This window comes from Vombatus ursinus, unplaced genomic scaffold (genome assembly GCF_900497805.2).
Source record: "Vombatus ursinus unplaced genomic scaffold, bare-nosed wombat genome assembly UNPS02014798.1, whole genome shotgun sequence".
Lineage (NCBI taxonomy): Eukaryota > Metazoa > Chordata > Mammalia > Diprotodontia > Vombatidae > Vombatus > Vombatus ursinus.
The window spans coordinates 36,711,131-36,733,292 of NW_020954576.1; the positions used below are offsets into that span (position 1 = coordinate 36,711,131).

The 22,162-nt window shown below is 35.2% G+C and overlaps 1 protein-coding gene across 1 annotated transcript in view; it reads right to left on the minus strand.

Annotated features, from left to right (window-relative positions):
- The window catches only part of KCTD3 (potassium channel tetramerization domain containing 3), a 71,481-nt gene that overhangs the window by 48,683 nt on the left and 636 nt on the right, over window positions 1-22,162 (minus strand). The window contains exons 2-3 of the mRNA XM_027871887.1: window positions 4,810-4,863; window positions 3,731-3,776 (exon numbers count right to left, since the gene is read on the minus strand). Coding sequence (XP_027727688.1) covers window positions 3,731-3,776; window positions 4,810-4,863 — 100 coding nt within the window. The remainder of the gene's footprint in view (window positions 1-3,730; window positions 3,777-4,809; window positions 4,864-22,162) is intronic.

Consider the following 22,162-nt stretch of genomic DNA (forward strand, 5'->3'; position numbering starts at 1 on the left):
TACATCATATAAAAATTAACACAAAATTTTAGATGTGGTTATCTAGTCCAACATGAGCCAAAATTTACTCTACAATATCTGACAAGTTGTTCATCCAGCTCCACTAAAGGAGAACTCACTAGACTCCCAAGGCTGCTATTTCACTTTCGGGGGATCTAATTGTTAAAAAGTTTTTCCTTACATACACACACTCTTAGATGACTATCCCAACTTCCACATTCACTGACAAGTAAGTTAAATAGAGCTTGGCTACTAGAGGGATTTAGGGTTAGCCCAAAGAAGGGGAGGTGGGGTTAGGAGTGATTTCTAATGTTATACTATCCTTCAAGCTAAGATAGCTGTCCGAATGGGAGATAAACCACCCAACTCCCACAGATCTGGCAAAACCCTGAAGTTCAAATTGAACCAAATAATGACCAAAAAAATCCAGTAAGTAATGACAGTGACTTTTAACCACCCTAGAACTAAACAAAAAGTGAGCCAGAAGCTATTTGAAGACAACAGAAAAGGGGTCATGCCTCAAAGCCAGCATCTGCTAAGAGTAATAGGCCCACCCTCCTAACTCAATGAAAGAATGGCAAGAAGAATATGTAACCTGCAAGATTCTCTGTCCAGAGGCAACAAAAGCAGAGTGCCTCGGAAAACTGATAGATAGAAAATGATAAATGTTGGAGAGGATATGGGAATATTGGGATAGTAATGCACTGTTGGTGGAGTTGTGAACTGATCCAACCACTCTAGAGAGCAATCTGGAACTATGCCCAAAGGGCTATGCAACTGTGCATAGTTGCACAAAGTCACCAGCCTCATTCTATCATCAAGAGTCATCAGTGTCTAATGGGAAGACAAAAGTCAAGAAGGCTGGCAATGACCTGGGATGCAGTCTTCAATGGAGTTTTCAATGTCTGACCGAGCTCTATGCCAGGGGTGGTGAACTTATGGCCTCGAGGCCACATGTGGCCCTCTAGGTCCTCAAGTGTAGCCCTTTCACTGAATCCAAACTTCACAAAACGAATCCCCTTAACAAAAGCATTTGTTCTGTAAAACTTGGACTCAGTCAAAAGGCTGCATCCAAAGACCTAGAAAGCCACAGGTTCCCCACCCCTGCTTTAAGCAATCCATAGCAACTGCTTCAGCAGCCTTCATGGCCACTGGATGAGATGATGGACTTCAGAAAGAAGAGAGATCCAAACTCTTCTTTTGATCTTTGAACTGGAAGAAAAAAAATGGTGAATAGGGAGTAGAAACTGAATATAATTAAAGATAGTAAGAGAACAGTTAATTACCCTGATAAATTCAAGTCATATTAAGGCCATACATTCCAGGGTATTAAATGAACTGACAAGTATGATTTCTAAACCACTGTTCTTGAATTGTGGAAGACCACAAAGAATAGAAAAGATGCTACAAAACTACAGAATGGCATAAATCTTGATATTCCAAAAAAGGAAGAGTGGACTTTGCAAACTGTAGGCTCAATGAACATGAATTCAATTCTTGGAAAATTTCTAGAACAGACACATAATAATAACCAATTCATTTTTATTATCACATTTATTTCCAGATATTTCCCTCCCCTTTACCAAGCAAGCTTTTCCTTGTATCAAAAATTAAAACAGAGAAGGGGAAAAAAATGGTTCAGTAAATATGATATATTTATGTGATATGCAATATCACAGCATATGTGATATCACACACATATAATCTCTTCATCTGTGCAATGAAAGGAAATATATTTTATCAATTCTTCTCCAGGACCAAGCATGGTCATTATAATTTTATAACGCTGTTTTATTTTACTGTTCTCTCCTTTTGTAATATTATACTCATTATGTATGTTTTTCCCCCCAGCTTTGCTATCTTTCCATGTTTCTCTGAATTCATCAAATTTACCATTTCTGATTCATTCCAATTTCAGTACATGTACTGCAAAACAAGACCTATATTATTTAAGGGTTGATTTTTTAATATTAAGACCAGGAAATAGTGATCACAAGGACAGGTCATGCCAGACTAACCTAATTTTACTTTTTGACTGATTTACTAGGGTTACTAGACTGGCAGATCTGGAGAATCCTGTGGATATATAGATGTTAAATTTTAACAAACATATGTCAAAATCTTTCTTACTATTATTGTGGAAAAGATGAAGAAACCTGGGCTAAGTGATACTAGTTAAATGGTTTCAAAAGGGCAGAATCCAGAGTTGTCAATGTCAAACCATTAAGGGTTGGTGTCAATCTAGAAGTATGTAGTATCTAGTGGACTGTCTCAAGAATCCGTACTTTGTCTTTTACTAGATAACATTTTTTTAATCACTTACATGTTTGAAAACATAGACTATATATTTATCAAATTTGCAGAAGACAGAAGTATAACTGATCCAGTGAACAACAGACTTAAGGTCCAAAAGGCTCATGAAAGGATAGAATAACTGGCCAAATCTAATAAGATAAAATAATGGGGATAAATGCAAAGCCTTATACTTGGATTCACAAAGTCAACTTCACAAGTATAAGATGGGAAAGATGCAGCTAGAGAACAGTGTGCCTGAAAAAGTTTTAAAAGTTTTTAGTAAATTGTGAACTCAATGAGTCAACAATGCAATAAAGCAGCCAAAAAAGCAAACAGTAAAAATTTCAGGAGAAAAGTAATACTCCCATTGTATTCTTTCCTGGTCAGACTATATCTGAAGTGCTGCATTCTGCTCTGGGAAAGATATTTTAGGAAAGACACTGATAATCTGGAAAATATTACATAAGCGTAAGCAAAATAGTGATGGACCTCAAGATCATGACATAGGAAGATTGGCCAAAGCAAAGCAAGATAGTTTAATCTGGAATGAAAAAAGATTTGGAGGGGACAGAAAAACTGTCTAAGGCCTGTCACACTGAAAAAGAAACTTGTTCGACTTGGCTCCAGAGGACAAAATGAGGAGTATGAAGAGAAGTTGCAGAAGGTAGATTTCAGCTCAATATAAGAAGTCAGATCATAAACAGGCTGCAGAATATTACAAACAAGGAATTACACCATGAAGAGGATGGGGAGGAAGGAATGTAAAGGATATCATCAAAGAAATATTTGACGAGAAAAAAATAAGCCAGTAACATATAAAGAGCAAGGGATAATTGAAGGATAGCCTTAAGTGCTCCTCTGTTAACTATACAATGTAAAGATAACCAGAAGAAGTCTCCAGGGCATTGGGTAGGGACATTAGATAATTTATTGAAGATAGATGAAAGTAACAAAAGCATCAAAAATTTGCAAACCAGATAAATGAGATCACAGATTCACTGGAATAATGGAAAATAGAGAAAAACTAGCCTAACAATTTGGAGTTTGGCCTGTGATTTCACTGGTATGGGGATTACATGCTTTTAAAAGGCTAACTATACTCTAAAAATGGCATTGATTAAATTAACATACCAAGTCAAATATCATAGAGCAAACCCTAGAACAGTCACATCAATTTCATTACACTCAATATAACAAATAGCACAATTGCAACCACAAATTAGATTCTGACAACTACATTTTAATTCTCCCAGGCCAAAAGTTTATTAATAACCTCAAAATATATCAAAACCTTGGTGGAAAAAATTAAGCATTTACATTCCACTTATGGTTATTAATTAACTTTTTTTTAATTTTAAGAACCTATAAATGGTATGTACAAAACTAAGTTTTGCTTTGGAAACATATTATGCTTAATCGAAAGTATTATACTTACAGCACCAGTTTCATCTCGAAGGGTTGAAATTCTCCCACTCAGCAAACTGGAAGGTACATACATTAGGCTATAGTTACATATACTATATGTATATCTATGAGTAATGTCTCAATTTTTTAAAGTATGTATACACACACTCACGCACACACAAGCACACAGTGTTCCAAAAAAATTTTTAAGCTATTAAAATTTGAAAAACTTAAAAATGCAATAAAGATCTTTGGAACATGCTGGATATGCTAGTTTGTTATCTGTTTGAGTATCTGAATAAGGTCATTCTCATCAAAAATTCAAAGTCATGATTAATTCCAGATTTTGAAAAGCATTTCAACTGTGTATTTCACTCTGTGAATGAAACCTATGGCCTTTTAACTATGAATGTATTTGACTTTCCACCTTGAAATGAAGGTTTTTTTTTTAAACAACATTTTATGAATACAGCCCAGAATAAGGAGTGGACCTAAATAACCCAGTGTTCAATAAAGTTATTATAAGTAGCTGGAAAATTAATTCATTCTAGCAACAATGCATTAAACAAATCTTTTCCTACCACGACAGTTATACAAGATATATACTGCCACCTTCAAAAAATCATTTCTTAAAAAAAAATAAAATAAAAACATTATTTCTTAGTTATTATAAACAAAAGTCCTTCAAAAAGTGAGATGATGATCTTATAAGTCACCTAAAAGTGACAAATGATTTTGAACAAGTCACTTAAAAGTCTCTGAGTTTTACTTTCCTTATTTATAAAATAAGTAAGTTTATCTAGATGATATATAAGGTTGCTCCCAACTCAGATACTTCACCTGCATTTGAGGGTGGGGGGGCCTTAGTGATTTACTAAAATATTGACATCTATTTTACAAGTAAGACTCTTAAAAAAAAAACCACAAATAAGCCACAACCTGTATTCAGAATATGGAAAGTCTATGTTCAAAGTAGTTAACATTCATTTTCTCTAAATCTAAAAGAGAAAAAAAAGACTTTTCTTAACCAAGCAAAGTTTTCTTTTTATTACTCTGGCAAAGCGTCAAAATTCTAAAAATGATTATATCTGATATATAAATGTGAAATACCTGGAAAAAAATGAATCTGGAATCCACATAAGTGTTTGTCTTGAGGTACTGAATCTGTAATTGAAATTTAAGTCTTAATTAGAAACAAAAAAAAGGGATTTAAAATTTCGCTTATATTCAAGAATACAAAATATACCAAATAACATTTCATAAATACCAAATAACATTTCATAAAACTCCAACATTCTATAAAGCTCTAAAATATTTATCTTTATCAAACTGTACCATGGAAATAAGACTCAGGACAAGTAATTCATAATCCATGTAACATAGGTTCCTCGAGGGCAGATATTCCTTCATTTTTGTCTCTGCAACCCCAAAGCCTGGCACATTGCCTAGCACATAGGTATATGATAAATACTTACTGTATTGAGCTGAACCAAGTATAGAGTCATAAAATCAAAGGTTTAATAGGAGGCCTTTAGAAGTCATCTCCTCTATACTCTTAAACTGAGACCACTCTCCCCCACAAAAATATGCTTTATTTGCCCAAGGTCATACTTATTTCAAATTTATCCCATATATAATTTGTTTCTGTACACAGTGGTTTTGCATGTTGTCTCTTCAATTAAGACTGTAAACTCCTTCAGGCAGATAGTGTTGTATTTTAACTCTCTTTGTATCCTAGCCTTAATCACTGAATGGGCATTGCCTCAGACAAACTGAGACCTAGGAAAGACCTTAGTTTAAAAAGTCAAGGTCTTCCACTGTATTTGGGGCCATCTACAGTTGTTTTGCCACTGGACCCAAACGGCTCCGGAAGAGAGAATGAGGCTGGTAACTTTGTCCTGCACTGCCTCACTTAAATCCAATTCACTTGCAAGTCATGACATCACCTCCCTGATGTCATTGATCTTCTTTAAGAACTAAGGACAAAACAAGAACAACAACAATTTGTATCCCCAGTGCTAAGCACAGTGCCTGGCACATAGAAAATGCCTAGAAAATCTTTACTGACTGGGGTGGAACCGAGATGGTAAAGAAAAGTCATGAAGTTGCCTGAGCTCTCCCCGGTTTCCCTCAGAAACAATGCTAAATCAAGCCTCTAAATGTATTGTGGAGTGACAGAACTCACAAAGAGATGGAGTGAAACAATTTTACAGCTTAAGATAACTTAGAAGGACTTCAGGAAAGGTCTGTCTCACTTGAGTAAAAGGGAAGCACGGCCCAGAGCAGTGTCCAGGCAAGCCAGTGGGAGGCTCTTAGTCACAGCACAGATCAGCAACTGAGGCCCCTCAATCCTGGCTCAGCAGGCCAGTGATCCAATAGGCCACCTGTGAGGCCTCCAGTCCTAGAACAAAAGGCAAAATGACAATAGAAAGCTACTATGGCGACAGGGAAGATCAAAATGCAAACTCAGAAGAGGACAACAATGTCAAAATACCTACATGCAAAGCTTCAAAAAGAAGATGAATTGGTCTCAAGACCAAAATGCCTTCTTGGAAGAGCTCAAAAGGGATTTAGAAAATCAAATAAAAGAGGCAGAAGAAAGATTAGGAAAAGAAATGAGAGTTATGTAAGAGTCAACATCTTGGAAAAGGAAGGACAAAAGTTGACTGAAGAAAACAATTCCTTAAAAAATACAATTGGACAAAAGGAAAAGAGGGTACAAAAGCTAATAGAAGAAAACAATTTCTTAAAAACTGAAATAGGGCACATGGAAGCTAATGACTCTAGGAGACATCAAAAATCTGTCAAAAACAAAAGAATGAAAAAATAGAAGAAAACGTAAAACACCTCATAGGAAAAACAACTGACTTGGAACATAGATCCAGGAGAGATAATTTAAGAATTCTTGGACTACCTGAAAGACATTAAAAAAAAAAGGCCTAGACAGGATCTTTCAAGAAACTGCCCTGATATATAGTTGTATAGGTAAAATAGTTGTTGAAAGGATGAGAGAGATACCAATGTGAAAACTCCAAGGCATATTGTAGCCAAATTCCAGAATTATCATATCAGGTCAAGGAGAAAATACTCCAAGCAGCCAGAAAGAAACAATTCAAATATTAAGGAGTCACAGTCAGGATTACATAGGTCTTAGCAGCTTCAACATTACAAGATTGGAGGGGTTGGAATATGCTATTCCGGGAAGGCAAAGGAGTTTGGAATACAACCAACAATCAACTACCCAGCAAAACTGAGCATAATTTTTCAGGGGAAAAGATGGATATTCAATGAAATAGGGGACTTTCAAACTTTCCTGATAAAAAGACCAGAGCTGAGCAGAAAATTCAGTCTTCAAATACAATACTCAAGAGAAGCATTAAAGTTATATAGAAAAAAAAAACCATGTTACTCAAAAGGTTAAACTGTTTACATACTTAAAAGGGAAGATGATACTTGTAACTCTTGAGGAACTGAATCTCTATTAGGGCAGTTCGAATGAGTATATACATAGATAGGTGTAAGTATAAGTTGACTTTGACATGATGGTACAAAAAAAAATGAAGGGGTGAAAAAAAGGATATTACTGGAAGAAGAGCAAAGAGTGAGGCAGAATAGGGTAAATTACATCACGTGAAGAAGCACAAAAGATCTATTACAGTAGAGGGAAAGAAGGAAGGGGGTAAGCATTGTTTGAACCTTACTCTAATCAAATTTGGCTCAAAGGGGGAATTACATATACGTTCACTTTACCCTATACGAAAGTAGGAGGGGAAAAGGGGAGAGGTTACAGAAGGGAGGGCAGAAAGGAGGGAAGAAATAGAGGAAAAGGGAAAGAAAAGGGGAGGCTGTCAGAAGGGAGGACAGATTGAGGGAAACAGTAGTCAGAAACAAAACACTGGTGAGAGGGACAGGGTGAAAGAAAAGTATGAATGGGGAAAAAATAAGACAAAAGAAAATACATAGTTAATATTCCTAACGGTGAATGTGAATGGGATGAACTCTCAAGTAAAACAGAAGCAGATGGCAAAGTGGATTAAAAGCCAGTATACTACAAGAAACACATTTGAAACAGAGAGATACATGCTGAGTAAAGGTAAAAGGTTGGAGAAGAATGTATTAAGTGCCAGCTGATGTAAAAACAGCAAGAGTAGCAATCCTGATCTCAGACAAAACAAAAGCAAAAAAAAATTTAATTAAAAGAGATAAGGAAGGAAATTACATCTTGCTAAAAGCTGCCATAGATAATGAAGTACTATCAATTCGAAACATACATGCACCAAGTGATACAGCATCCAAAGTCTTAGAGGAGACGTTAAGGGAGTTACAGGAAGAAATAGACAGCAAAACTATACTAGTGGGGGACCTCAACCTCCATCTCTCAGAACTAGATAAATCTAGACGCTTACTAGCTGTGTGACCCTGGGCAAGTCACTTAACTCCAATTGCCTAAAAAAAAAGAACTAGATAAATCTAACCACAAAATAAACAAGAAAGAAGTTAAGGAGGTGAACAGAATTTTAGAAAAGTTAGATATGATAGACCTCTGGAGAAAACTGAATGAGGATAGAAAGGAATATACCTTTTTCTCAGTGGCACCCATGCAAAAACTGACCATATATTAGGGCATAAAAACCTCACAATTAAATACAGAAAGGCAGAAATATTAAATGCATCCTTTTCAGATCATGATGCAATAAAAATTGCATGTAATAAAGGGCCATGGAAAGATAAATTTAAAATTAATTGGAAACTAAATAGTCTAATCCTAAAAGATGAGTGGGTCGAACAACAAACCACAGATTTTCATCAGAGAATGATAATAATGAGACAGGATACCAAAATTTATGGGATGCAGCCAAAGCAGTTCTTAGGGAAAATTTTATATTGCTAAATACTTATATGAATAACATAGAGAAAAAGCAGATCAATGAACTGGGCATACAAATAAAAAAGCTAGAGAAAGAACAAATTAAAAATCCCCAATTAAAAACCAAATCAGAAATTCTGAAAATCAAAGGAGAGATTAATAAAATTGAAAGTAAGAAAACTAACTAATAAATAAAACAAAGAGCTAGTTTTATGAAAAAAAAATAAAATAAAACAAACCTCTGGCTAATTTGATTTAAAAAAAAGAAGAAAATCAAATTACCAGCATCAAAAATGAAAAGGGTGACTTCATCACCAATGAAGAGGAAATTAAAGCAATAATTAGGAGCTATTTTGCCCAAATGTATACCAATAAATCTGACAATCTAAGTGAAATGGATGAACATTTCCAAAAATATAAATTGCTCACATTAATAGAATAAAATACTTAAATAACCACATTTTAGAAAAAGAAATTGAACAATCCATTGGTAGGTGCCATGTACCACTAAGAAAAAAATCTCCCAAGTCAGATGGATTTACAAGTGAATTCAACCAAACATTTAAGGAACAATTAATTCCAACAAAATATAAACTATATTGAAAAAATTGGCAAAGATGGAGTCCTAATAAATTCCTTTTATGACACAAATAAGGTGCTGATACCTAAACCAGGAAGAGCCAAAACAGAGAAAGAAAACTATAGACCAATTTCCCTAATAAATATTGCTGCAAAAAAAAAATAAATAAAATATTAGCAAAGATTACAGCAATTTATCACCAGAATAACATACTACAACTGGGTGAGATTTATGCCAGGAATGCAGGGCTGATCAATATTAGGAAAACTGTCAGCACAATTGACCATATCAATAACAAACTAACAGAAATCATACAATTATCTTAATAGATGGAGAAAAAGCTTTTGACAAAATACAGTACCCATTCCTATTAACACTAGATAGCAAAGGAATAAATGGAGTTTTCCTTAAAATGATAAGTAGTATTTATGTAAAACCATCAGCAAGCATTCTATTTAATGGGGATAAGCCAGAAGCTTTCCCAATAAGATCAAGGGCAAGATAAGGATGCCTATTATCATCACTATTTTTTAATATTGTACTAGAAATGTTAGCTTTATCAATGAGAACAAAAAGAAATTGAAGGAATTAGAATAGGCAATGAGGAAACAAAACTATCGTTCTTTACAGATGATATGACAGTATACTTAGAGAATCCTAGAGAATCAATTAAAAAAAACTACTTGAAATAATTAACTTTAGCAAAGTTGAAGGATATAAAAAAAACTTGCATAAATCATCAGTATTTCTATATATTACCAACAAAGCCCAGCAGCAAGAAATAGAAAGAGAAATTCCATTTAAAATAACTGTAGACAATATAAAATATTTGGGAGTTTACCTGTTAAGACAAACCCAGGAACTGTACAACCACAATTACAAAGCACTTTTCACACAAATAAAGCCAGATCTAAATAACTGGGAAAATATCAATTGTTCATGGGTAAGCTGAGCTAATATGATAAAAATGACAATTCTACCTAAATTAGTTTACTTATTCAGTACCATACCAAACTACCAAAAAATTACTTTATAGAGCTAGAAAAAAATAACAAAATTCATCTAGAAGAACAAAAGTTCAAGAATATCAAGGGAAATAAAAAAAAAATGCAATGGAGGGTGGCCTAGCCATAACAGATCTAAAATTATATTATAAAGCAGCAATCATCAAAACTATTTGTTACTGGCTAAGAAATAGAGTGGTGGATCCATGGAATAGGTTAGGTACATAAGACACAGTAGTAAATGACTATAGTAATCTACTTTTTGATAAAGCCAAAGACTTCAGCTTCTGTGATAAGAGCTCACCACTTGACAAAAACTGCTGGGAAAACTGGAAAATAGTATGGCAGAAACTAGGCACAGACCAACATCTCACACAGCATATGAAGCTAAGGTCAAATGGGTACATGATTTAGACAAAGGGTGATACCACAATCAAATTAAGAGGAAGGAATAGTTTACCTGTCAGATCTATGGCAAAGGGATCAATTTATGAACAAAAAGGAGATAGAGAACATTATGAAATGCAAAAGGTTAATTTTGATTACATTAAATTAAAAAGTTGTTGTACAAATAAAACCTATGCAACCAAGATTAGGAGAAAGCAGAAAGCTGGGAAACAATTTTTATAGTTAATGTTTTTGATAAAGGCCTCATTTCTCAAATACGTAGAGAACCAAGTCAAATTTATAAGAATACAACTGACAAATTGTCAAAGGATATGAACAGGCAGTTTTCAGATGAAGAAATTAAAGCTATCTATAGTCACATGAAAAAAGGTTCTAAATCACTATTGATTAAAGAAATGCAAATCAAAACAACTCTGAGGTACCAGCTCGCTCTTACTAGATTGGCTAATATGACAGAAAAGGAAAATAATAAATGTTGGAGAGGATATGGGAAAATTGGGACACTAATGCATTGTTAGTGGAGTTGTGAACTGATCCAACCATTCCGGACAGCAATCTGGAATTACATTCAAAGGGTTATAAAACTGTGCAAACCCTCTGATCCAGCAATATCACTAGTAGGTCTTTATCCTAAAGAGATCATAAAAAGGGAAAAGGTCTACAGGTACAAAAATATAGCAGCTCTTTCTGTGGCAGCAAAAAATTGGAAACAGTACAAAAATATTTACAGCAACTCTTTCTGTGATGGCAAAGAATTGGAAATTGAGGAAATGCCCATAAATTGGGGAATAGCTGAACAAGTTGTGGCTTGTGAATGTAATGGAATACCATTTACAATAAAGAAATGATGAGCACGCGGACTTCAGAAAAACCTGGAAAGACTTGCATGGACTGAATCTGACTGAAGTGAGCAAAACCAGGAGAATGTTGTATACAGCAACAGCAACAGCAAGGTTATACAATGACTAATTTTGCTAGACTTAGCTCTTCTCAGCAATGCAAGGATCTAAGACATCTCCAGAAGTCTCCTAATGGAAAATGATATCCACTTCCAGAGAAAGAACTGCAGAGTTTTGAATGCAGATCAAAGCATACTATTTGCTTTTTTTTTTCCTTCTGTTTTGTTCTGTTTCTTCTTTCTTGTGGTTCTTCCTATTGGTTCTAACTCTTCTTTAAAAGATGACTAATGTGAAAATATGTTTAATAGGAATGTGTATGTAGAACCTATATCAGATTATATGCCATTTTGGAAAGGGAAGCGGGGAGGGGGGTGAATTTAAAACTCAAAAGCTTATGGAAGTGATTGTTGAAAACTAAAAATAAATAAATTAATTTTTTTTTAAATTAGAATCAGGGAATGCCCATCAATTGGGGAATGGCTAAAGAAACTGTGGTATATGAATGTAATGGAATACTACTGTGCAATAAGAAGTGATAAACAGGCAGATTTCAAAAAACCTGGAAAGGCTTACATGAACTGATGCTGAGTGAAGTGAGCAGAACCAGGAGAACATTGTACACAGTAACAGCAACACTGTGATGATCAACTACAATAGACTTAGCTCTTCTCAGGATCACAATGATCAAAGACAATTCCAAAAGACTCATGATGGAAAATGTTATCCATATCCAAAGAAAGAACTACGGAGTCTGAATGCAGATCTAAGAAGAATATTTTACATTTTTTTTTGTTTTTTTTTCTTTATTTCTGTTTTTTTTTTAACCTTTGGTTCTGATTCTTCTTTCACAATATGATTAATGTGGAAATATGTTTAACATGATTGTACATGTATAACTTGTATCATATTGCTTGCTGTCTTGGGGAGGGGTGAGGGAGAAAAGTTTGGAACTCAAATCTCATAAAAATGAATGTTGAAAACAACAACAAAAGTTTACTATTATTTCTACACCAGCAACTCTTTCATCTGATAGTAAGAATCAGATGCACAATTAAAATGTTCCCTTCTTGGTGATCTTGCCTTTTTAAGGATGAAATTACCAGTAAGGCAAGTCAAGGACTTAGCTGCTCTACTTTTGGCTCTTAATTCTAGTGCTTTCTCTTTGCTAATTATTTCCTATTTATCCCAAATATAGCTGTTTTTTACAAGTGTATTTACATGTTATCTCCCCCATTAAACTATGATGTTTTTAAGGGGAGCTGTTCTTTTTTGTTGTTTTTGTGTACCCGTCGCTTAGCACAGTGCTTGGCACATAGTAGGTACTTAATATATGCTTATTGACTGACTAAATAACATCTGTCCCGATAATCAAAGTCCCTCATCACTACTGTATCATACCACTATATTATAACCCAGGATTATGACCATTTTCCCAAACTCTTCATCTATTTCTTCTCTAAGTGCTCTGTACTATACTACCATGACAAAAATTACTTCTATTCTTCTATCAGGACTTAGTAATGACATTCAATCAACTAATCCCCATAGTAGCTCAGTACCCCAGCGTGCAAGGTGTCTGACAACCTCAAGTCCTCTCAGGGATTACAGATGTACACCACCACACCCTCCTCCTCCCCATGGTTTTTCTTATCTTTTCTTGGCAATTGGGGTTAAGTGACTTATGAGGCCAGGATCTGAACTCCTCCCCAATGTTTCTTAAAATATAATGCCACCCTACCCCTATTTTGTTTCTTTTGAACAAGGTAGAGCCATGTTCAAGCATACACTTCATCCTATCAAGTCCCCTCCTTTGTTAGGACCCCTAGTTCATCTTTTTTGTTGCCTAAACTTTGCATTTGTGAATACAAACATGAGTCCAGGGTCTTTACTATTGGCTGCTTTCCTGAGTTTTGGTCTCTTGGGAATTTCGAGGAATAGCAGCTGCTATTCTTTCTCTGAAGCTACTTCCATTGGCACCTAACTTTGGAAAAATACACAGGCTTAAATTTTCTTTCAAAAAAATATATTTCATGCTCTAAATAACTTTTTATTAGAGAAATGCAAATTAAAATAACTCAGAGATACCACCTCATACCTACCAGACTGGCTAACATGACAGAAAAGGAAAATGGTAAATGCCGGAGAAGATGGGGGAAAACTGGAAAACTAATGCACTGTTACTGGAGTTGTGAAATGATCCAACCATTCTGGAAAGCAATGTGTGCTGAAAGGGCAAGCAAACTGTGCACACCCTTTGATCCAGCAATCCCATTACTAGATCTGTATCCCAAAGAGATCATAAGAAAGCGGAAAGAATCTACATGTGCAAAAATATTTATAGCAGCCCTTTTCCATGGTGGCAAAATATTGGAATTTGAGGAGATGCTCATCATCAGGGGAATGGCTAAACAAGCTGTGGTACAAGAATGTAATGGAATACTATGTTACAATAAAGAAATGACAAACAGGCAGATTTCAGAAAAACCTGGAAAGACCTGTACAAACTGATGCAAAGTGAAATGAGCTGAACCAGGAAAACATTGTACATAGTATCAGCAACACTATGAATGACTCAGCTCTTCTCAGCAACACAATGATCTAAGACAAGTACAAAGGACTCACTGAAGGAAAATGCTACCCACATCCAGATAAAGAACTGTGAATGCAGGTTGAAGCATTTCTTTTCACTTACTTTATTTTTATAGTTTTTTTCTTTTGATCAGTTTCTTTTTTCACAACTGTGACTAATATGGAAATATTTTTACATGACAGCATATGTATAAATTATATCAAACTGTCTTCCATGTTCAGAAGAAGGGAGGGAAGAGAGGGAGAAAAAACTGGAACTCAAAACCTTGTAAAAATGAATGCAAAAATTTTCTTGACATATAACTGAAGAAAATAATAAAATAATACTTTAAAAAAACCTACTTCATAAATACAAAGTAAGGGAGGCATTATTAGTAAACTGTTCTTGTGAAACAGATTCTTGTGGGTTTTAGTGGAGTAGGACTATAAGCTCAAAATGAGTTGAGAATGACAGGATAGCATAGTCTGGAGAAACTATCATCAGCATTAATATAAATAATTAAAAAAATCCTTTTTAATGTGATAGAAAGTGTATTCTTAAAACCAAAAGCTACCATTATTTGCAATGGATAAACATCAGAAATGGTCCCAATCAACATAGAATAAGTACACAGGATTGTATGGAGCTTATAAAACAATTGAAGGGGCAGCTAGGTGGTGCAGTGGATAGAGGACCAACCCTGGAGTCAGGAGGACCTGAGTTCAAATCCAGCCTCAGACACATAACACTCACTAGCTGTGTGACTCTGGGCAAGTCACTTAACCCCAATTGCCTCACCAAAAAAAAAAAAAAAAAAAAAAGAGATCCAAGAGTGAAACCAAAAAGCCCTCCATGGTGACATCCACATGAACTCAACCAAAAATGTCAAAAAAGTGTCAAACAATTGAATGAGACAAGCTGATTTGTTTATAGAAATGGAGGGATTTATGATGGTAATTCAGGATTTGGTCACTGCCACCAGAAATTACAGAAGGGTTATCCTTAAGAAACCCAGACTTAAACACATTACTGAAGATTATTCCAAGAAAAATGGTAGAAACTATGCCACGTATCCCTGCAGGTCTGAAAATTTAGTACCTCCCAAACGCCCAGCAACATCTGGTATCCAAAATTATATATTATAATGTATCTTTCATTTCTTTTACAAATAAGAAAACTCTCTCATTGCAAATACAGACCCTCTCCCAAATATTCTCAAGAATTCAACAAAAACTGTACTGAAATTGGAGCATTACCACAGACAAAACTGTAACCCACTCTTGCCTGGACATAACAAAGATCCATAAAAATGTAAGAACATTTTTAATAGAGGCAACAATACCAAATACTCAATTTCCAAGCTATGAGAAATGGAAAGCTTTAAAATATAAGCAGACCTCTAGCATACTGGGTGGATTCTCTACAGAAGATTTGTAGAAATATTAATTTGAAATCATGTGATGAAGATGCCATTAAAATTTGATTAAGTGGTGGGAGTACCCACACTGTTGAGAGCACAAACCAAAGCTTTTTTTGTTCATGATATTCCCTCGGTCTAGAATACTCTTCTCCCTATTTCTAACTCTGCAAGTTGAATTCCTATTCATCCTTGAAAGTCCAATCCATGTGTCATATTACCTCATCACTCCAGTGAAAAGAAATTTTTTTTCTGTGAATTACTATTGTACTTTGTACTTCTCTTACTGTAATTTCACATCTACTTATGATATTTTATCTTGTGGCGTGGGAAACAATCAGAAAAGGCTTCATGGAAAGAAATTATACATTTTCTACTAGGATAAAAGCTCCACGGAAAAAGTCTCTGCCTCATTTCTCTTTATAGTTCTGATTGCCCCTAGCACAATGTAAACACTCAGTAAACATGTTTAAATCATGAATGTTGCTATGTATTAAAAAAAATTATGATCGATATATAAGATAAAAGAGTTCTCAATGTAAAACATTAGTTTTATTTTCTCTCAATCTTTAAAGTAATTTAGCACAATTAACTTTTTTTAGCTTAACACTTAAATATCTGGGACTGAATAATGGGGGTGTGATTTTTTTTTTTAATCTCTTTAGACCAGTAGTAAATTTCTAAGCAAGAACAAAAATCAGCAGAAACTATTTTCTACAGGAAGGTGGAAGACATGGGTTTTAATCTTGGTTCTTTGACTTATCTAATAGTAATAATTATATAGCATTTTAGAGTCTACAAAACCTCGAACCCACAACAACCCTGTGAAATAGGTAGTGTATGTATTATCCACCCCCATTTTATAAATTTGAGATCTATTAACTATTTGGTATTTAAACCCTTTTACAACTTGACTCCAACCTACCTTTCCAGGCTTATACATTACTCCCCTTCAGGTTTTTTGAAATTTAGCCAAACTGTCTTTATTACCATACCTTACATACATCATGCCAGTTTCTCCTCTTTGTACATTTGGAAAGGTGGTCCCCCATCCCTAAAATCCACTTCCTCCTCACCTCTGCCTTTCAGAATCCCAAGTTTTCTTCAAAGCTCAGCTCAGTTATGGCATCCACACATAAGGGCCTTTCCTGACTCTCCCCACTCCAAAATGTTAGTGCCTCCTCCCAAAAATTACCTTGCATTTTTGTATTGTTCCCCCAACCCACCCAATAGAATGTAAACAATTTGAGGGCAGGGAGTGATTCATTTTTGTCTATCACCATCACCTAGCAAATTACATGGCTCATAATTTGTATACAAATGTAATTTAAGTTAATCGCCGAGTCCCAATTTCCTTATCTAACGGGAATTAAAATACCTCTTCTACCTATACCACAGAATTTTGTATCGGAACAAAATGAGATAATAGTATGAAAGCACTCTGAAATGTATGAAGGGATAATGGCAATAAATTAAGACAGTGTCTTCTCATAAATACAAATGAGTCACCACCTCCTGTAAATCCCTCACACCCCCCCCCCCAGGAACTGGTTAGAGCAACAAAGAGCACTTTTAAAAGATAAGTATTTAAATTAAACTGGCTGACATTCTATTAAGTGTGTTGAGGAATATTTTCTATTATTTAACAAAGTTGATTTATTTGATTTTAGTACTGGAAAAAGTACTCACAGAATCAAAGAACTAGAAGGGACCTTGGAAATCATCTATCACAACCCCCTTCATTTTACAGAAAATGAGGCCTAGAGACAAGGTCACTCAGCTGATTACTAGAAATGCTTAAACTAGAACCAAGGTCTTCTCACTATCATCCAATGTTTTTTCTATGACACTTTAGAAGTTCTATCACAAGAAGCACTCAAACAAAATTCAGATAACCTGGCTAATTAATTCAATATTTACTAAACACCTTCTCAGAAAATATTTTCAGACAAAATTAAAATTCTAATTTTAAATTGTAATAAAGAATTACATAAAAATAATAGTAACTAGCATTTATATTACTCTTTAGTTTACAAAGGTCTTTCTATATGTTATCTCATTTGACCCTCACAACAACCCTATGAGGTAAGTGTTATTATTAGCTTCCTTTTACTGAGTACAGAGGTATTGAGACTTTCCCAGGGTCACATAGCTAGTATGTTATCTGAGGCAGTAATCAATTCAAGTTTTCCAATTCTGAAGTCCAGGATTCCATCCACAATGCCACCTGACTTGGTTCACTTTACCATACTTAACTAAAGCACATAATAAGCTGCCTCCCCACAAATCTAACTGCTAATGTTCAAAATTTTGTTACTGGAATACAAATTGGATGATGTGTCAAATTGTGTGAAAGCATGAACACCAACCCTTATATCATTAAAAATTTAAATTACTCATAGTGCTATGAGGATGGGAAGGGGAAGCAATTCTTACCCAGTTTTTAGTCAAACCAGTGCAGAATATTGCAATTTTATAACTATACACAATTTTACTACCTCTACAAACGTATAAAAAATGTTCTAAGCTTTGCCTAATAATGAAACAGTATCTCATTTGGGCCCCTCAACAACCCTTCATAGTAGGTACACTACAGTTTATCATCCACATTTTACAGTTAAGTAAAGAAGCATTTATTGAGCACCTAGTATGTGCCAGGCTAAGTAGGCACTGGGGAAACAAAGGAACTCAGTCTAATGGATGAGATAATGTGTGAACAACTATGAGCCAACAAGCTACATACAAAACAAAATGGATAGAATCTTCAGAGGGAAGACCCTAGAATTAAAGGGCATCAGAAAAGGCTTCCTGTGGAAGGTAGAATTTTTAACTGGTACTTGAAGAAAACCAGAGAAACCAGGAGACCAGGATAGGGAGGGAAAGCATTTCATATACATGGAAGAGTTAATGAAAATGCCTAGCGTAAATAAAACATTTAAAAATAAAATCAATTTTCTCAAAATGATGAAACATATCTACCCTCTCGAGTGAAGTGAAAGGGTCAAAGTACAGAATACGAATTTTTTTTGACATGGTCAATGAGAAAATTTGTTTTGATTTGACTACGGGTTTTGAGGTTCCTGTGTTCTCAATTGGGGGGATGGAAAGGTGAGGAGGATAATTAAAACAAAATATTTTTCAATAAAATAAAATTAAAGAAAATGCCTAGAATCCAGAGTTATAATCTTGTTAAAGCTTCACAAAGTATGTCTATGGGGTGGGGTGGGGAGTGTAGAATGTTTCATTCTAGAAAAAAGACTGAGAAGATGGGGGAGGAGCAGGTTATGAAAGACTTTGGGGGAAAAAAGGGTTTTATATCTGATTCTGGAGGTGATAGGGAGCCACTGGAGTTTACTGATTGGGGGGGAGGGGTGACATGGTCAGACCGAACTTTAGAAATAACACTCAGCTGAATGGAGGATGGAAGAGAGTGGGAAGAATCTTGAGAAAGGGAGAAGAGGAAGGTTATTTCAGTGGTTGAGGCAGAAGGTGATGAGGGCCTACACCAAAAGGAGAGAAAGGGATGTTTGAAAGAGATGTTATAAAGGTAGAAATAGGGGGCAGCTAGATGGCGCAGTGGATAGAGCACTAGCCCTGGATTCAGGAGGACCTGAGTTCAAATTTGGCCTCAGACACATAACACTTACTAGCTGTGTGACCCTGGGCAAGTCACTTAACCCCCATAGCCCAACCAAAAAAAAAAAAAACAAAAAAAAACAAAGGTAGAAATAACGGGCCTTGGCAACTGATCAGATAGAGAAAGTGAGAGAGAGTGTGAATGACACCTTGGGTGATTAAAGGATGGTGATCTTGACAATAATGGGGAAGTTTGGAAGCAGGGGGAGCATGAAGAGAAATATAATGAGTTCTTCTGGATATGGTGAGTTTCAGATATCCATAGGACATCCAGTTCAAGATGTCCATTGGGCAACTGTAGATTTGAGACAAGAGGCTAAGACTGGATAAGTAGGTTTGAGAATCAGAAGCATAGAGATTATTGAATTCATGGGCCTTCAGGAGATCACCAAGTAAAACAGTAGAGGGAGAACTGAAGAGAGTCCCTTGGGGGATGCCTACAGTTAGGTGGCACAACTAGGCTGAATATCTATCCAGCAAAAGAGACTCAAAAGGTGAAATAAGACAGGTAGGAGAACAAGGACAGAGCAGCATCATGAAATTGAGAACAGTGTTTAAAAGAGGGTGATTAACAGAGCCAAAAGGTATAGAAAAGGCAAGAAAAATGAGGACTGAGAAAAGACCATTATATTTGGTTGGGAGATCAACGGTAACTTTGGAGAGTAGTTTCAGTTGAGTGATAAAGTCAGAAACTAAGCTGTAGAGAGTTAAGAAAGTGAGAGGAGACTTGTAGGCATGTATTATAGAGAGCCTTCTCAAAGGAGTTTAGCCAGGAAAGGGAGATACAGGACAATAACTAGCTGGGAAGGGTGGCTGAAGGGATGGTTTTTTGAAGACTAGGGAAACAGATGAGGAAATTGAGGCTTATAAAGGTTACATAACTTATTCAGGTGTATCAGTCAATTAGTGTTTGAGATGAAATTTACACTCAGGTTTTTATGACTGATTCCAAGTCCAGTAATCTACTCAATATGCTATGCTACATTGTAAGAGTTTGTCTCTTTTGTATAGGGTCTTTTTCTTAATCTCTTTTACTTACTTTGGCTACCATTTCAAATTTCCTCATATATTTGATCACATGCACATTTCTATATATCTCTTTCTTCTCTAAATAGGCCATGGTATTTAGAAAAGCTAGTATAAAGTCAATCCTATAGGCACTTCTTTCAAGTAACAGTTTTTCAATCTTAGAACAATACTAACATTGTGCAATTTTGATAAATTTTATACATCTTGCACTATTTTCTTCTTATACTGGCCAAAACAATAAGAATTACATATCTATAACTAGAAGGAGCCTCATTTAATCCAACCCTCTCCTATTACAGAAGAGGAAACTAAGGTCCAGGGAAGTTAGGCAACTTGCCCAATCTCACATAGATAAGAGTCAGAAACCACATTTGAATCCAGGTCTGTCCACTGTGACTATGCAGGTCCGTGTTTTTTAAATGTCCTACCTAGCTCTAACATATGACAATAGTTAAAGAATATGTATTCATATTACTGCAATGGGATATTTTTTTTGTGTAAACATTACTGTTTACGTTATTAAATGTTTCCATCTGAACAGTTATGTACAATGAGTTAAAATAAGTTTAATACTAACAAGGCAGAACAAAAATTTAATTTACTTTTCCATCAACTCAAACAAAACTTCACCTTTTTCATATGCTGCTGTTCATACATGTAATCCCATAACTTTTATTTCTGTTATACTATGTATGTAGAGACATAAGACAAAGCACTGATGCCCTCCCAAAACAGAAATAACAATTTTAATCTTTATTGAAGCTGCCTTCACAAACCATTTAATAACTTAAGTGGAATTTTACATTTGCTAATGGCCATAAACTAAAAAAGCTAAGATAAAAATGAATATGAAATTTTCTAAAAAAAAAATTAATACATAGTATTCATAACTCAGATAAAAAAAGCATCTTAAAAAAGAGCAATGTCACAAGTACAGTGCTATTTGATGGTTAACCAACATCATCAATAAATATATCCTGTTACTAAACTGTAAGATTTATGAAGGTAAGAACTTTTTCTAATCTAAAGCTTGTAGCTCCCCCAGGGTCAAATAGAGTGCTCTATGACACAGCAGATATTTACTGATTGCCTACTGTTAGGTACTGTTTTTATTATTTACATCTACAAGTTTTGAATATTGCACAGTTCTCACTTGATTAAAATATATGTTAACAATTCCAAGGTCATTTATCATGCAGGCAGACACAATGGTTCACCAGCAATAGCAACTTAAGATGGGAATTAGAAAGAGGAAGAATACTGGAGAAATGATGGATTGAAGGTGCAAGATAATTACCTATGAATAAGTATAGGATATAAGATCATAGATTTAGAGCTGGAAAGGACTTAAGAACCACTGAATCCAAACTTCTCATTTACAGATAAGGAAAACAATGCACAGAGTGGTTAAGTGACTTGCCTAGGATCACACTGCTGAAAGTATGTTAGGATGGATCTGAACCCAGGTATTTGAGTAAAAGCTCTGTGTTCCATCCATTATAATATCTGCATCTGTGGTTGATCTGTTAACAATGCAAAGCTTTGAAAAAATTTTGGGATATAAAACTAAGGTTTTTTTTAATTACCCTGGCCAAAATGTCATTGTTTTTCAAAGCATGTTCTAATATAATTCAAAAGAGATCTCTCAGGCCTTGAAACTTATCTTGGATTGAGCATTATAAAGTACATTATCCTAGAAGTCTTAGCTATTTGGCTACTACCATACTTCATTAACTTAATTATGCCCTTCCTTCACACAGACTTGGCAAACTCGGAGAAAAGTGGCTCATAAAATATAAAACAGCATTGCACAAAAATTAAAGTCGTTTCCACACACCCTTCCCCCTCTCGCCCCACTCCTGGCCTCTCAACAACTTAGAAAAAGGGGCTGTGGCAAAGGAGGTCGGTTGCGAGATTAGGGTGCTGGTTAGAACGGGGGCCGGTATGATAAGGCACATACCTCTTTTTATCATGCCCATTTTTCACTTTACAATCAATCGAAATATTCTTACGACCAAACCACTCAGAATGCATTATCTAGCCCTCTTGCACAT